General features: G+C 36.9%; 1 protein-coding gene across 14 annotated transcripts in view; it reads right to left on the bottom strand.

Moving 5' to 3' along the window:
* HDAC9 (histone deacetylase 9) overlaps nt 1–17,106 on the bottom strand; it is a 458,285-nt gene that overhangs the window by 178,947 nt on the left and 262,232 nt on the right. For 12 of the 14 annotated variants that reach the window (XM_071735765.1, XM_071735760.1, XM_071735761.1 and 9 more), the window contains 5 exons: nt 15,293–15,415; nt 13,318–13,365; nt 12,680–12,890; nt 12,048–12,265; nt 3,579–3,848 (listed from right to left, as the gene is read on the bottom strand). In XM_071735765.1, coding sequence (XP_071591866.1) covers nt 3,579–3,848; nt 12,048–12,265; nt 12,680–12,890; nt 13,318–13,365; nt 15,293–15,415 — 870 coding nt within the window. Of the gene's footprint in view, nt 1–1,283; nt 3,849–12,047; nt 12,266–12,679; nt 12,891–13,317; nt 13,366–15,292; nt 15,416–17,106 lie in introns of those variants that run through there. The other 2 variants (XM_071735762.1, XM_071735768.1) reach the window with 2 other exon arrangements.

Raw genomic sequence — 17,106 nt, forward strand, 5'->3', positions numbered from 1 at the left:
TTCCAAAGAAAAGAGAAAAAAACCCTGAACACTAGATGCACAGCATTCATGGAGGAGATAAGGCTTGTGAATTATATTAAATTATGGTCGTTTTCTTAACTTTGAGAGCTTTGATGCATGGCAATCAAATAATCTAGGAAAAAAACTTAGCTGAAGCTTCCAAAACAGGAATGTTTTAAATTGAAAACATCATTGCTGCTTTTCTAATTCCAACATGAGTATTTTAAAAAAGGCATCTCAATAAAATCCCTGTTGAAAGCATGATTTACTTCTAGGCACAAAATTCTAAATACAGAATAATCAAAAGGGCAAGCTGTATAGTATTAGACTGTTAATGCTTATTTAAGTTACCTAGTGTAAGATTTGACTTATTTAATATTTTATGTTATATTCCTTATTAAAGTTTTCTGTTGTATAACTGAAAATAATTACATTTGATTTATGGAAATATTTATTCTTACATACTTATGTAGATGAAAATCTTTAATTTTAGTTAAAATTATACTGGAATCAAAGTTGTTAAAGCCTTTGAAATTTAAATGAACAGTTAGAAGACCTAGAGCGCAAGAAATATCTGAACTTTTGTTACTAATAATTCATGCACCTTAGCAACAGGAATGGGTTTGCAGTACAAACAGTTTCCCTCTGCAGATCTAAAGCAAAGTTCAGGATATGTCCCAAACCAGTAAAGCATTTAACATCTTCAAGGAAGTGCTTTGGTGTTTTTAAAGCAGGACTTTGCTGTTGGACACAGTTGCTTTAAAGTCTGCAAAGTTTGTGGATTCTCTCTTTCCCAGCATATTTACAGGTGAACTCTAGTTTTGCAAAAGTCTTGAGGAGTATCAAGGAGGTCAGCATGAGCTCAGTTTCAGATTAACACCTTTTGGGTTTTGGGCAGATTTTAGATATGTCACGTAAATTATACCTAAATTTTGCATAAGTAGGAGCCAGGGATATGAGATTTACCTTTCCTATATGGTACAACACATGACCACATGATCAGGACAGATGCAATGACTGGAAAATGAGCATGAACCAAATAATATTTTCACATTCACTAAAACTTATAATGGCTGATAAGGATAAAACAAGAGACAAAAAAAAAAAAAAAAAAAAAAGAAAAAAGGACTTTGTGTAATCTTTGTAAAAATCATGTAACAATAACCTTGCTCCTGAAAGCTTGAACTGTTTCAACAATGTGTAGCAAACATATTTGGTTATACAAAGCAAAAGCACAACTAAGTTACCAACTTTACACAAAGTCAAATATCTGAAAGGTGATCTTTTAAAAAAAACTTTATTTGAGAAAGGAAGAGACTTATATCAGAAGGCAAAAAAAGGGAACATACAAACAGAATATATTTACAACACAAAACAAGAGATCACCTCTAAGGGTGTAAATTATAATAAATACAGTAGATTTAAAATGTAAGAGACAATTATCAATTAGAAATGTGGTTGTTTAAACCCAGTTTTCCTTTTCACTGGTTCCAGGTAGTTTCTCTATTTTAATTTTATCCAAATTGGAAAGACTCTGAAATTAAAGTTTACTAATATGTTGGGGTTTCTGACCTAAATGACACTATAAAAATATCTTGTTCTCTCAATAAATGTCTTTGAAGTGATATTGTAGAAAGTATTCTAATTTTAAAGTGTTTCCCCAAATAAAATATATTTTAAAAGATGCACTATCCCTTTGTCATGACTCTGAACTTGGGTTTCAAATAAAAATAAACAGAATAGGAAGAACAAAATTTAATTTTTATATGCTTCACTTTTTGAATGTGATTTTTTCATCCGAGGAGAAAGATTTCTGTTAAAATACCACAGACTAAAATCACCTGTATTGTCTCAATTAATAAATCTTTCCTATCTAATGCAATATTACAGGAGGACATTCTTTTTATATTGACTATTTAGTCATTTGTTTGGAGAACTTCTAGGTAAAAGGATAATGTATCTTTAGACTTTGCAACATCTGAGAGAGAAGAGATTTAATAGAATTAGAGCATTATGTAAACAACACATCCTAATAACATATTTTAGAACAATTTCTACATTTGGCAAAACAGCTATCTCTTTTGAAACAGGATACTGCACCTTAAAATACCTCAGCTTTAGAAATATAAATATTTTTAATAGAAAAAAAACCTGACAAGGATTCCAGGTCAGTTTAGGATTATCCATATTAAAGGGGATCTTAATACAATGAATCTTTAACTAGCTTAACAAAAGTAAACCTATAAAACAAGGTAAACATATCAAAAGGGAATATGAAGGAAATGTTTCACTGGAAAGCTTCCTTAACAATTTCCCTACTCGTTTTGTTATTTTCTTTGACAATAAATCAATTCATAGAGTGCCTTTAAAAACAGAGGGAGCGCTGCCCCGTCCCCCCCGCCCCCCTGCATTCCTCAGCACATGAATCACTTGGGCTTCCTGTTTCCATAAGGCATTTCCTGCCCACCCCCCCCTCCCAAAATCACTTTTCTGCAGGAGAACAGCAGGGACCTGACAAAGCAGAGACTTAAATAAACAAGGGCCTTCCACTGCACCCGGCCTTGCTCTGCCTGATGTTACAGCAAGGGAAAGGGACTCCAGCTGCACAACTGCACTGCTCTTTGCAGCTGTGGTGAACTGCTCACCCACCACCTAAAGTTTCCTTTTGCCAAGGGGGCACCTTACACACAGTCACTACTTCAGTGTTTGTCCGTGAGCCCTAGCGGTGAAGGTGACGCGGTACTGTAGGATGAGTCTTTATTTAAAAGAAATAAGTGACTGGATATCAGATGATGATGCTAACAGTTCCACACTCTTCCTGCAATACCCTAAGAACTGATCGGAACCTAACGCTGCTGCCTTTTGCTTCTCACCAGGATTTGCATCTGCTTCCTTTAAGGATGTCTCTGCGGACGGTATCATCAAAGAAGACAGAATGAAAAATTAACTAAGCAGTGCAAAAAAGAAAACAATGCAATTTTTAAACAGTGCCTTGCCTTGCTACTTTACATCCACCTTGTATTCTTCTATAAATTTTACTTTATACACCAGCCTAGGACCACTGAAGTAGCAGTCAGTACCTGTCTACTGGGGGAAAAATACCCTAATGTTAACAGTGTTCAAGACTAAAGTATGATACAGTATATACAGACAGCTGAAAGCAATAGTAAGAGGAATCAAAATCAAAGAAGAATGTTTCATCAATCAGGTCTGGAAACTAATTCCAGCCATTGCTGATCTCAACAAGCTAGGTGATATGAGTTCTCTTGCACTAGAACTAAGCGATGTAATGTAATTCTGGGCTAATACAAAGTCTATCGGCTATCACGCAAAGATTTATGTAGAATAATTGACTGCAACAGGTATTTTCTCAATTAGTGGCCAGAAGGATGAGCTTCACTATGTTTTCAAGTGTGCATACAACACTTCTGCCTTTGTTAAGATTCTTTGAACAGTAAATCAGGATTTGCTAGATCACTGAATCAAAACACACTTGCTTATCAAAGCCTAGAAAATGCACGCGATGTTCAGATAATAACCTTAATTACAAATCCTGGAGCTATATCTTTGCCTATTACCTGTTGCATAAAAGCAGCTTGCTCCCCAGATTCCATTTGCTGGGTTTGAACATCCTCATCACTGTCCGGTGGCTCCTCTTTGACTTTCACAGCCCCCACCTGCTGTCCTATTCTGTCATCCACACCAGCACTGCTGCTCTCAGCCCTAACGCTGGCACTGCTGGCAGGGGCTCGCTCTTCCTGCATCGACTGATCTCCCTGAAGCTCTTCTTCAGCTTCCTCCAGGTGACTGCCAGGCTGCTTGAGCTGCTCAATGGACTTAGAGAGCATCTGGAAAGAGAAGGAGAGGAACAGTTACTGAGTCCTTTCACTGGTGCCAAACACTGAGATGTACTAGATTTGCACTAACCGAAATAAAACTTCTGCAGCAAAGCCAGGATTAACCTACAGGGAAAAAAAGAACACAACTTCCCAAGTGAAAGGTCACCTGTTATGTTGCAGTAGAAAAACCCCCATATGTATAGAGTATTACAGAGCAATACTAAACAAAAAATAAGGCAGAATATTGAAAAAATTGCACAGCTGTTACACTGTTACAGCTGGTAATCAAAACAAATGAGTCTTCCTTCATACTCTTCAAACATAAAAGCAGATATTTAACTGTATTACAGTTCCTTTTTCATCACACAAAATAATAAGGGAACTCCAAGATATAAGAAAATGAGTAAGCTGATTAATATTAGTTATAAGCAGATCAGAAAACGTTCACACAAGTTGCTCTATCAAGTAAGGCATGAAGGCAGTGAAACCAACAAAGAAGTGGTGACAGAGCTGTTGTCCATCCCTTTGCCTGTGACTCGAAGATTCTACAAGATGTCTGTCCATGACAGGAAAGATTTTAGCTTTTGTTGTGCACAGCACAGGTATCCCAGTTTCAGCAACGATGACACAACACAGCTACCCAGACAATATTGTTTTTACACCATTAACTGCTATTGTAAAGCTCTGATGAGGTGCCAGATGCCTGAGTGTTGCAATCAAGCACAGTTTATATTTTACTATTTAAGATGCAGCATATGTATTCCAGAATTGTCCAGATGTAACCCAAAAGTCCAAAACTTGAAAAAAAAACCAACCAACCAAACATAACTGGTTTCTTGAAAGAAACGCAAATCAACTGAGTTTTAGCTAGTGCTGACTTACTGGATGGCTTCACATGGACAGCCTAGCTTCATTCTGCTTGCTACTTACTGCATATAGCAAAATGCCACCCCAGTGAGGGGCAGGATTGTCATGTAAACTATGATCCAAGAAGATACAGATGGATTCAGGAACCCCCCACAAGGTCAACACGAAGAGTTGAAAGATCTGTTTATGCAGTTCCAGGTGATGCTCTGGTGCATAAACCCCATGCCAGTGGAGAAACAAATTCTACGGTGGAAGTCTACAGGTTATTGTCCCAGCAAACTTTCATTTCAGGAGTCTAATGAAGGTTTAATGTCTTACCTAAAAGAAACAATCAAGAATCACTTTTTATTACTGTAGTAACTGGCAAATCACAACGCGTGCCTCCTGCAGGTGGCATGCTCTAAGCTGGGATATCCTCACTACTGCAACTAATGAAGTATCTCCTTCCATTGAACAGCAACTGGAAAATTACTCAGATCAAACCCATAAATCTTTTCCAGTTGTTTCTCAGGGGATGACACTGACCAAGAAGGCAGTAAAACTAATTCTGCATATCTGGCTTGGGTACACTCCTCTCTGTCACTTAATTGAACATCCGTGGGTGAGCCCTCTCCTCGAGCTAGGAAAGGCAGGTCTAGCTGCTAACAAGGAAATACAAAGCTGAAACATCTGTGTGACAGATAAGAGAGAGACTCTGATCCTCATCCATCTGCAAACCATTCCATGTGCCAGTTACTTGACATCAGGTGGGTTATTCTGGAGGGAGAGCCAAAGAAAATGAGCGCACATCCACAGCAAAGTTAAGACACATATTTAGCTCATTATTGCTCTCCATTCTTTTATGCTTTTTCACTTTTATGTCAGGATCTTTCTTCTTCATGCTTCTGTATGGCACAGATCTGCTGCTGAGCTTTCCAAGGCAACATGGGATGTCTTGCAATGTATAATCTATACGTTGAACACCTTCAAATCCTTTTTGCATGTCATCAGCAAAGTGATACAAGCACAAGGAAGGGGCCAAAGGAGGCTACAGTGGTGTTTGTGTGCATTTCAACGCACAGTGCTCTTGTTTTGGGGCCTTCTCCTATGTCATGGAAGTCAGCAGGCAACTTGCTCCAGACAGGAACTAAGCAAATAAAATTTTCTAAAACTCTGTCAAATTCAAGTCTTTATATATTTACATTGTAGATATTGCAAAGTGCATTCATATTATCTTTACTGCAAGATCTTTTTAAAAAATATACTTTACACTGTGACTTTAACTAAGGCTTGGGCAAGGGGCTAGGAGGCACAGCAGTTGTGTTCTCTCATATTATGGACCCTGAAAAAAATGAGTGGCTGGCATGGGGAGGCAGAGGAACCCAAAACCTGAAACTCACTCCTGCTGCTCAGCCTGCTAAACCACAGCTGACTCATTTATCTGTATTGTCACCATGCTTTCATATTTTTTAAAGTGGTTGTTAAAGGAAGCTTGGCCCCATCTTATTCCAGTAATTACATTAGTAGCCTTACCAGGAGACTGCTCAGTTCTAAGAAGTCAGAAACATCCTATTTTATATCACAATATATCATATGATATATCATGCATATGACCTTCTCTTTATATGGTATAATTTCATATGATTTTACTTGATATCATATATCATTTATCGTATATACCCTGGTAATACTGTGGAAAATTATGTATCTGGAGACATGCAAAGATACCAGTTTAAAGTTGGTATTTCTATCTTATCACTTCATCTAGAGCTGGATTACACCACAGAAAATTACTCCTGAGTGAGACACTGTGCAGCTGGATACTTCTGCTTACATATAATGTTTAAATCTTTCATTATGAATCCTCACTATTTTTTTCTGAATTTATCTGAAGCTACATGCAGGACTTTCTCATTTTAATGCATATTTTTTATTTTGAAAAATTGATTGTTGAATCTTAGTTTTAATAAGACTAAACTGAATGTTGATAATAAAACCATCATTTATTTCACTACTGAATTAGAGTAGTACAGATCGGTCTTTAACCAGTACACTTCACTGTTATCGCTATTCCACTCAAAAAAAATGGTTTCATGCTAATGTATCCTATACTTTTTTTCCTTTTATCTTCAGGAAATTAAAACTCCAAAAGAATAAGTGTGAGCCAAAGTAAATAGTGGCAGCAGGAGAGGAAGCATTTACAGACATCAACTCTTGTATAACTGCAGAAGTACAATCAAAACCCACCAACCACTATCTAACCTGCTTGCTTGTACAGGAAAATGGAAGACTAAGTAGAAATAATCTGGATATTGCAACAGACCATTGTACAGGTCAGTCACTACAGTCACTGCCCTGCCTTTGTTTCTCCCTGAAATTATAAGCTCTTGCAAAACACAGTATTTTAAATAAAATGTCTTTACAAAGAGACAATGCCCAAAATACTGCAAACGCCACCTCATACATTTACTTCCTTAATTAATTCATTTCGAAATCATAACAGTCATTTCTAAGAACTCACGTGTATACTTATGGAACCCACATTTACTCCTTCTCCCTTATGGCTACAAGATGACTTTGAGCAGTTAAAAATGTTGTTAGCTGCACTGAAACAACTTGACACCTGCTTGTCATTGTCTGTGTCACTGACGTAGTACAGCATTTCTGAGGGATCTTCAAAATCATTCTTTGGCATTACGGTTTGAACATGAGTTCTCAGTAAAGGAGAAAATGCTTTGGGCATTTTTTTTTCAGTTCCAAACACAAGTCAACTGTTGCTAGTTTTGTCCAAATAATCCTCACTATGGGCAATTTTTGAAAGAAGAACTGTGCTACCTTTCAGCTTCAGAAGATGCTAGTCAGATGCATAAGACAGAAAGCCAAAATCTCAGTTGTAATATATTTAATGAAGCTACACTAATTTATCCCAGCTGAATCTGATCCATTCTTCTGAATGTCATTAAACATCATCAAGAGAAGTGAATGATTAATCTGGGGATAACTATTTTTTCAGTACTCCTACAACAAATAATTAATTTTTTTTCCATCAATAAACCAACAAAATTAACAGATACAGGTCAATTATGATCACCACCCAAAGCACTACCAAATTTTCACTTCTTATGTGTTTTTTGACATCAATTTTTTACCTCACAGTCTTGCCCACTTACTGGTTACCCAAACAAGGATGCTTTAAACCAATTAACAGGAATGACAACTGAAATTCAGGTACTCCTTATCCAAGCTTTAACATGAAGTTAGTGCACACTAACAACTGCCCCATTATTTTAACCTTTACTACTCCAATTAAGAGGAGGGTTTTAACATTGAAAACAAAGTGTCAAAGTACTATGAATACATTATTTTAAGAACACATGTAGGCTTCCCACACTGATCAAATAAAATGTTGGTCCCACTGAAGACTGCCCTTGTTTAGTTTAAGCAGAGGTAGGCTTTTATGCATTACATATGACAAAAAGAACCTTTAAGGGTAGAAGGGATTGTTCACATACTCTTCACGTGATTTCTGAAACTTTCATGAACACAGACCTCTGCTAGGGGCTTTGCACTTACATTAGTTACATCAAAATCATCCTTTTGGCTGGAAGTGACAGAGTCAAAGCATTCTATATACATACATACACATATAGTGTTTCAATTTTTAGCTTTTTATTGCAGCAGTGGTCTTTTGGTAGCTGATTGCAATAATTTTAACTGGGGGGTTCAGACTATGGAATCCCTTTACTGAGCAAAATGAAGATCTGCGATGGTGATCAAAGGGCCTTACGAGGAAATAAGCTGTCAGTCGGACAGAAGTCTATTAAAGCTGACAACAGCAAAGCCTCTCTTCCCTAAGACGAGTGGAGTTCAGGTTACTTCACATTTGTTATTATTTTTATTTCCCCAGAAAGCTGGGATGAGGGTTTCTACCTACTTGTAGATGGGACATCAACATTTGCTGGATGTTTTCCGAAGGTCAGCGTACCAGATCCCGCAGGTATAAACGTCAGACTTCAGTGGGGCCGTATACAGTTTCCCACATCAAAAGCCTGGCATCTGACTGCTGACCAGAAATAATCCATAGGGGATCTTCTCTTTGTTATTAAGGACAGAGGCACACCTCTTGGCAATGATTTGTTTCTTTTCAGAATGGAAATGATCCAGGGGAATTCTTTACCTCTGACCTATGTTAGATTTTGCTTGTTATCACCCTCACAGCAACACTGGCTTGCTGCTGAGGTATATTCTTTTCTCAAAGAAAAGAAATGGCTTTTTAATACAAGATAAATACAACATGAGTGGAGGGGGGAGAAACTTGCTCTGCTCCTCTGTCTTGGTCTTACAACAATATTCATCTATATGGTCGCCAAAAAGATCTGACCAAAAACAGTTTTCAGGGAGTTCTGACACACGCCATATCATTTTAGCTCAGGGCAAACATTCAAGTACTGGGTTCAGTTTGAAAACATGAAAAATACTTAAGTACTTGAAGTCCTAAACATAAGGAATAAATGAAAGAGAAATGGAAAAGAAAAAGAAGGTATTAGCTTGTTCCTAGCTCTTAATCAACTGGCATTTCAAGGTCTTGTCAGCTTAAAATGGCTCTGGTCTTTCTCAACAAAACTTTTAAGAGCATGTTTGAATATTATTTTAAAAACACTACCTTTTTTATGACTCAAAAAGAGGGACATAACTGTGGATATTTCACAAAGAAATTTCCTAAGAAAAGGATAGGGGACAGGAAAATGGAAAATCGACAGTGCATGTATTCGCTTAATAGATGTCTAAACTTGTCCTAAGAAAAGAGAAGATACTGGGCTGCTTTGCTACACAGCCTAGAATACCTACTCAAATAACTCTGCTTTGCAGAGCTTAAGTTTGACTGTCAAGCCACGCATATTACATAACAAGCAAATAACTTCAACTGCAAACAGAGAAGTTTTAAGAATGAATGAAGTATATTTCACCATGTTAGCAGATTTCAAAAACCCTTCGTAGGCAGAGGTGTTCTATCTAAACCTTTAAGCTAAAAGGTTAAAAAATAAAGTTTAAAATTCAGAACTGATGTGATCTTCTCACACTCTCTTGTCTATCGGCTACCCTTTAATTCCAGGTTTTATAAATAAAGTTTCTTCTTTTAACTATGTAAGAAAGCCCCCAGCTTTCTATACACTTGCAAAAGACAGATGATTAAAGCACTGAAATTTTTCAGCAATATGCTTCAGAATGGTTCTTCTGAGAACACGGCTATGTAAGAACCCAGACACTGCAAACTCCAAGGATAAAACACCCCCCTCCTGAGATAACCCTCTGCTTCTGTGGTTGCAGCATCATCCTGACCCTTCTTAGGTGTCTGCTGCTCTGACGAGTTACTCTGCTCCTGAGGAAAGAAGCTGCTCTGGGAGTACAGGTAAAGAAGACTGAGACTCTCTTGGGGGCAAAGGAAGTAGGCAATGGAAGTTCAAGGCAGCAAAAGGCCCTAGGATGAACTTAAACTTCTATATCTATCGCCTGTACCGCAGAGAATAAAAGCCAGGGTCCCTAAGTTTTAAAAGGAGGAATTCTGTCTCTGTTTATTACAAATAATAATGGAAGAATGAAAGCATATTTTGGGTATGAGAGGGAATTATTCCCTTACCATAGATTTTCATTTCAGCTTACATCAGGAAAAGTTCTGTTACTGAAACAAGTGTTATCCCAAACAAAACGCATCCTTTTAACTTCCTTATCCAGCCTAGTTCTTGTGAGATGCATGTTAATTTGACTCAAATTTAATTTTCACATTCAGGACAAATGTACCCATATGCCACAGCACATATCCCCAAATGCTATGGTAGAATTTATGTCAATAAGCATATAATCTAAAGAAGAAGTATCAGTGGGGTTCCTTGCCTTGTGAGGAATGCATAAATTGATCAATTGGTAGTGAAAACCCACAAACAGGACAAAGACTCAGTACTTTACCAGTAAAAACTCTTTTCTTTTCAGACAATTGAGGGCAGGTGAAATATTTTTAAAACCTGAGGCTACGAGATATACATATGCCATCTTGATTAAACATATGGAATGCATACTCAAAGAAAAGCCAACTGGAGTCCTAGTTGAGTAATCAAAACACCCAAGCTGAGAGGGGTTAACATGCAAGGATCAGCTCTGAACTTTGAAGTTTTCTGGTCTTCATTTTTCCTAATTAAGACAAGATTTAATAACCAAACCACTGTACAAACTATGTACTTAAACTCTAGGTTTGTTTCTAATTTTGTTGGGAATTCTTAGTAGATTCCAAAGAATCAGTGCCCCCTGGGAAGTTCACCCAGTAAGGTGGATTGATTTTTTTTCTTTTCTCTTAGGTACAAGGGCTGAACGCCCGCTTTTCATCTTCTCTTCTTTGCCATTGTCTCTAATACATAGCCATTAAGTAGTCCTCAAACAAAAGAATACAATAAAAATACACGATGAACATCTTAGAATTACTAGAGGAGCTCTAGTGAACAAATTCTGGAAACCTAAGTAGTAAGTGCAGAAAAAAGTTCTCCAGATAAAAGCATTTAATAACTTTAATAATCTTCATTCCAGAGCAGGGAAGAGCATCCTATTTGTAGCAAAAAGCATTAGCCCTGACAAATCTATTTACATTATGCTGCTCTTTGTTTACTAATGTAGGGTGTCTTTTTCTTTTTTCCTCCTAAGTAGAAGGTGTTAGCATACAGTGAAAAGGGACACAATTCAACTCTTCCTCTTATATATAGCACATACTTCTCATTCTCCTTCTACAATAATTTTATATCACCATACAGATAACAAACTTTCATGATACTAATTGACACAGAGACAAAGTTGGTGTGATAAAAGCTGATTAAAATTTTTTCCAGATGTTTAAGAAGTTTCTTACACAAAAAAAGATAAATTTAATCAAATGATTGGCTTGAAATGCCATATATTTACTCCATATGCTGGTCCACAATGACAAAGATTAAAATACACTAAAAAGCCAGCTGAATGGAATGATTACTGAAGCTCAAAAGTGCACATTAAAAAACTGGATAGAAATCTGGTAATCTTTAAGGCATCATTTACCATTCAACAGGAAACCACCTGTAATTTAAACCTGTAAGATGCTTTGAACCCTATTTTGTTGAATTGTATTTTTACTGATGTCAAGAACCACGAATTACCTTTGTAGCATATTTCAGAAAGCTGAAAACTAAGATCTACACGAATGTATACACCAACTATATATAAACAAGAAACTCAATCAAGAACCTGTTTACAGCACGTGAGCTCATGGCATCAACACCTTAAGTTCCTTTACTAGTTTTCAGCCTTTATGTTTACTGGAAAATCTTTACTTTGGGAACTCACCTTATTCATGTGGATCTGCTGCTGGTACTGTTTCTGTTTCTCCAAAAATTGTTGATGTTGCTGCTGAATGACCAGCTGGGCCAAAGTACTCTGAGGAAGAGGAGCTGACTGGGTTCGATTCAGTGGCCTGTGGCGAGGCAGTTTGTGGGCAGCTCGTATGCCAGGTGAGACTCTCTCCTTTGCCACTAAAGGAGACTGTGGATGAAGAGGAACTGCTCCTGCAAAACAGAGACATTTCACTCCCATGTGAAGAACGACAAAATAATAGCTCTAATAGCAGAGAAAGCATTCATCAAGAAGAGGGGTTTATGTTGCAGAACTTTGCATCAGTGCTGATGCTGTGGGACATGTACCACATGCCTCGCGATGTGACGCTGGGAGTTCAATAGCTGCAAAAGAATGTGATGAAGTAATCATTTTCTCTTCTGTAATCACTGAATTCTTTCAGGCTAGCAGACTGGAGCAGACTCACTAAAAGGGAAAAATAAAGATGCTCTCCTTTTTTCTCCCACCCTCCCACTTTCCCCAACAGTTAGGATGTATAGTATCCGTATTACCACATTTAGTATAATGTTAATACCGATGCCATTAAAACATCTTAACTAATTATTTGCGGGAGTCTCAATCATTACCAGTCACAAGAAGTTTTTGCTGTCTCATTTGTTCTTTCAGTAACAGATGCTGCAAGAGAGCCTGGTGGCTGCTATTTGGCTTTCCCTCCAAAGCAACGTGAGGATGAGTTGAGGATGGAGGAATGTTCCCCCCATACTGTCCAGTCAAGGCCACTCCTTGTCTAAGCGACTGGGTCTCCCCCTTCTGCTTTTCTTTGAATGATGATGAAGCCTGCCAAAGAACAAGGGAAGTGGTAAATGCTTTTCACAGACCTGGCCATTTACATCTCCATTTAATTAGATGGTCTTATGTCACACAGAAGGAAAGGTTAGCATTCCTATCTTATACTGTGATTGTGAGATGAAAAGGAAGGAAGAACATGCCAGTTAAATGTAACACTGTGAGAAACTGAGTGATGAAACCACTTGAATAAAAATCAGTAATAAAAGCCAAAGCGTAAAGAACTAATAGTTAGAACATTATTAATGAAAAGACAAGACCTCTCCTTAAAATGCCTAAAAAACTACCCACAGCCTCCTGCACAGGAAAACAGGGGATAAGAGAAAATAGTTTCCATTGAGTTTGGAATAGGCAAGGCTTGGTTTTTCACATAACTTTCCAACAGACAGCAAGCCAATCAGCAAAACAAAATAATTACCTGTAGTAGTGGGAAGCTATTACTTTTCCTGGAGAACTCCCTGACTCCCTGAAGGACAGCACAAATATAAGTTTTACCCTTTGCAAAGTAAATTTGTATAGGTAAGCTCTCATCTAAAGAATCTGCAAGAGTTGTAGTGTGTGTGGCATTTTAAAGTGCCCTTATGAAGTGCACAGTTACTGGTTTAAAGCTTTTGAAAGTTTTTGCCCTTCAGCATTAAAAAAATTACTTTCTATTTTTCTGTTTTGTTGTTTTTTTTTTTTAAAGAAAAAAGTAGACAAAGTATTTCTTAAAAGCAGAATAATAATTTTTACAGCAAGCATAACAACCTAAGAGAAATAGGCACGTTGAGGCTTGCAGACAAACACTTATGGTATATCATGGTAAAAACAGTATCTCTACTGTTAATTGAAATTCCATAAATTCTAGTGAGGCAAACCAAGGTTTTCACTAATATTTTTTGGGTGTATTCTTACTTAACACTCTGCTATCACCCTTCCCTGAAAAACAAACACCAAAGTAAAGTCTACATTCAATTTGCAACTGCTTTTTCTGGTAACAGAAATAAACACCGCTTGCATAAATCAGCTCCTTTGTTTTTTCTGATGCCAAAAGTAATACTTGGTGCTAGCTGGCCACATCAAAAGATCATATGATTTGAGTGAGAAAATGAAACATATTTTCACTTCCATTTTAATGTTAGAAAATTACTTTGAAGCAAGTAATATTTTTTGTGAAAAGTTAAGAAATTTTTGATGACATTGTCTGGAAAAGTAAGCACTACTTTTCATAATCAGTTCACTTTTTCCATCCTTTAAAAACAGTAATTTGCTTATAAGTATCTCATGAAAGACTCCTAGAGGACCAATTCCAAGCTTACACAATTTTCTTTGCAAAGCTCGATGTCTCATGTTAAAATTTTGGATTGCTGCAATATATTATTGGTGAGAACAGTAGATGCATTGAAAAAGCCATTAAATAACAAAATTTTCACCTGAAACTACATTTATCACTAGAATTAAGTAGCAATTATTACAAACTGTATTGGATTGTATTGATTTTGGGCTTTTTTACACCATGGAAAGCTGTACTTACACTCCTACTATATTTACAGGAGTTACAAATTCACATTCTAAGAAATTTTAATTGGGAAATTTCTTTTTAGAATTCATACATTGTTGTATAGAACTTCCATATAACTTGTGTAACTTTTACCAGTATTTTTACAAATCTTTGCTAGAAATCAGAAAAAGTAAGTTTTGACAGGTAGAAAAATTTTCAGGTATTTTACTGAACCTTGTAATTCACCTCTAGGTTACTGTAACTTGTTCTAGACCTAAAGATCCTCATCCATCAGCATCGATTTTCATCCATATCATGTCTGTATTTTCAAAGATTTCACATATTAACTTAATATCTAGGTCTAAATAAAGGTGATTGCTTCAGCCTGAACAAAGGGCATCATTAAAATATTAAGTGTTGTTCACATATCACAGATTTCATTTGTCTGGTTGATAGCACACTCCTCTAATAACCAACCTAGCTGCAGAATACTAGATTCTTCTCCCAGTGTGCTTCAGCCCAACTTAGGTTGCTATTGGAATCTCTTTAAAAGTTAGAAGTCTCACACTTGTCATACAGTGGGGATGATCTTATAATTTGAATTTTTATATTGAATTATCTCCTCATACTACCTCTCACCATGCCTGAAATCTGTCACCTGAACTGTAGACATAAATACAATAGTGCATGTGGCTCTTACCTAGCTAAGCTGGTTGCACTCATTGATTTGCAATTAAGAATGATTATTGTTTTCAATTTATGCCCTTGAATGTTCAGATGTTGCACAATGCAAAGAAAGGTCTGGTTCCTACTCTGAATTGCTTATGTTCCAAGATGCTAAAAAACAGGACAGGCAAAAAGTAGGTTTTCTGGAAGCAAAAGTAAACAGGAAGGCTTGAGACTCGTCACTTACACTGATTGGAGGTTGAATTGCTGGAAGTCCCAAGGTAATGTTGGGCAGAGAAGGGGATGTGTACAGACTCAACAAGTTCACTGATTCATCCTGTATCAAAAGGCGTTGCTGTGAAACCAGATGCTGGAATAAAGGGAAAAACAACAGATGTATAATCTCCGAGCTTTTTATCTTGGTTATTTTATCCTTGTTATCCTTCAACACTGAAAGCCAGTTACGTATCATGCATTCATTCCAGATAAGAAAAAGTATTGTCCCTGTAAAAAAATTGTTGATATTTCCCTTCTTAAGAAACAACTGATACATGTCCATCTCTTCTTATCAACTTCTCATCAGCTCAGTATGAGTTCTTCCCATCAACTGCATTTTCTCTACTATAAACTCACTGGGAATTTAGACAATGAATTAAGAATATATCTATCAGAATCAAAGTCATCATGTATGTGGATGTATTAGACATTTACATTACTGTGGTTCTTAAAGTTTTTGTTGTAAGGTATGAAATGTGGTTACTACTTAGTCCACATATTTTCTTACCCAGACTGTGATATGAGCATGTTTTAGGCACATTATTTACTTTCATCCACATGGGAATTTTGAGTAGAAAGTGAGGCAGATTGCTCCATCTGCCATTTTAAAAACTGCTCTCTCAAGATTCATACATAAAAAACCAGCATCCAATCATTCTATGATGGTGGGATACCCCTCGCAGACTTTCTAATTTCCTTCAAGTTAAAATCTTGAATACTTCTTTTGAAGTATTGTGATATAATTTTCAGGGACATGGAATCGCTGCTACATTTTTAATTACTGTCAAGTAAAACCAGGCACTCTACAAAGATCACCCTCTGCCTTTCCATTCTAGATTCATTGGGAAGAAACATTAAAAAGTTACATTACCGCAACAGGAATCTTTTTGAAGCCTTTGCCTTTCTGCTTTAACAGTCATGTTTTTCAACATGTGGTCTAGTATAGTTGCTTGAATTACATTTTCTGTTTAACTCTTGCTTCCCTCCCAGAACTTTAACACAATAAGAGCTACAAAGGTCTTATTAGACTTAGGAACTCTGGCATGATATGGTCCCCAAGGGAACAACATCCTTGAAAAAGAATACCCTGTGTAACAGTATGACACAGTGACTGCTTTCTTCCCAAACAAAAAGCATATGGGACTCCAATAATAGACCACCTCCAAGAGGGATACTGCACACTCGGGCTTTGACTAAAGTAAATATAATAACTTGTCAAGCATGTTGTGGGGAGCTGTAGATTTTCCCCTGGACAAACCTGGAATATCAATTAACTCTGCAAAATACTTTGTGCTAATACAATGCAACTTCAGACCATCAATGAAAAGTGGTTAAGCACAAAAACACAGGATGTTATTCCAAAACATAACCTTCCTCATACAGTTTGTTTGGAGATACGACCTATCACTGAGACAATAACAGTAGAAGTCTATCTCTGTAATTTTCTTTTGGTACCTAGGGAATACCAACAGATAGCATAAGAAACAAAGAAGCTTCACTTGTATATTACATTAATTCCTGGCTAACAGTGCCTTGCCTTGATAACATCCACCTTTGACCGTGAATAAAACCAAGCATGTCAAGACTAAGGAGATACTATGGATGGAGACTACAAAGATTTAACTTAAAAAGGACACTCAAGCACCTCTAGCATGTCTCCTAGAATATAATCAAATATGTAGTTACTGCAGCATCAGCTGTTGGATATACAAAGCCACTTCAAAGCCACTTCTTTTTGGTTTTCAGTATGCCATTATAACCTTCTAAGATGTGAATTAACAAACG

This window comes from Heliangelus exortis, chromosome 2, assembly GCF_036169615.1.
Source record: "Heliangelus exortis chromosome 2, bHelExo1.hap1, whole genome shotgun sequence".
Taxonomy (NCBI): domain Eukaryota; kingdom Metazoa; phylum Chordata; class Aves; order Apodiformes; family Trochilidae; genus Heliangelus; species Heliangelus exortis.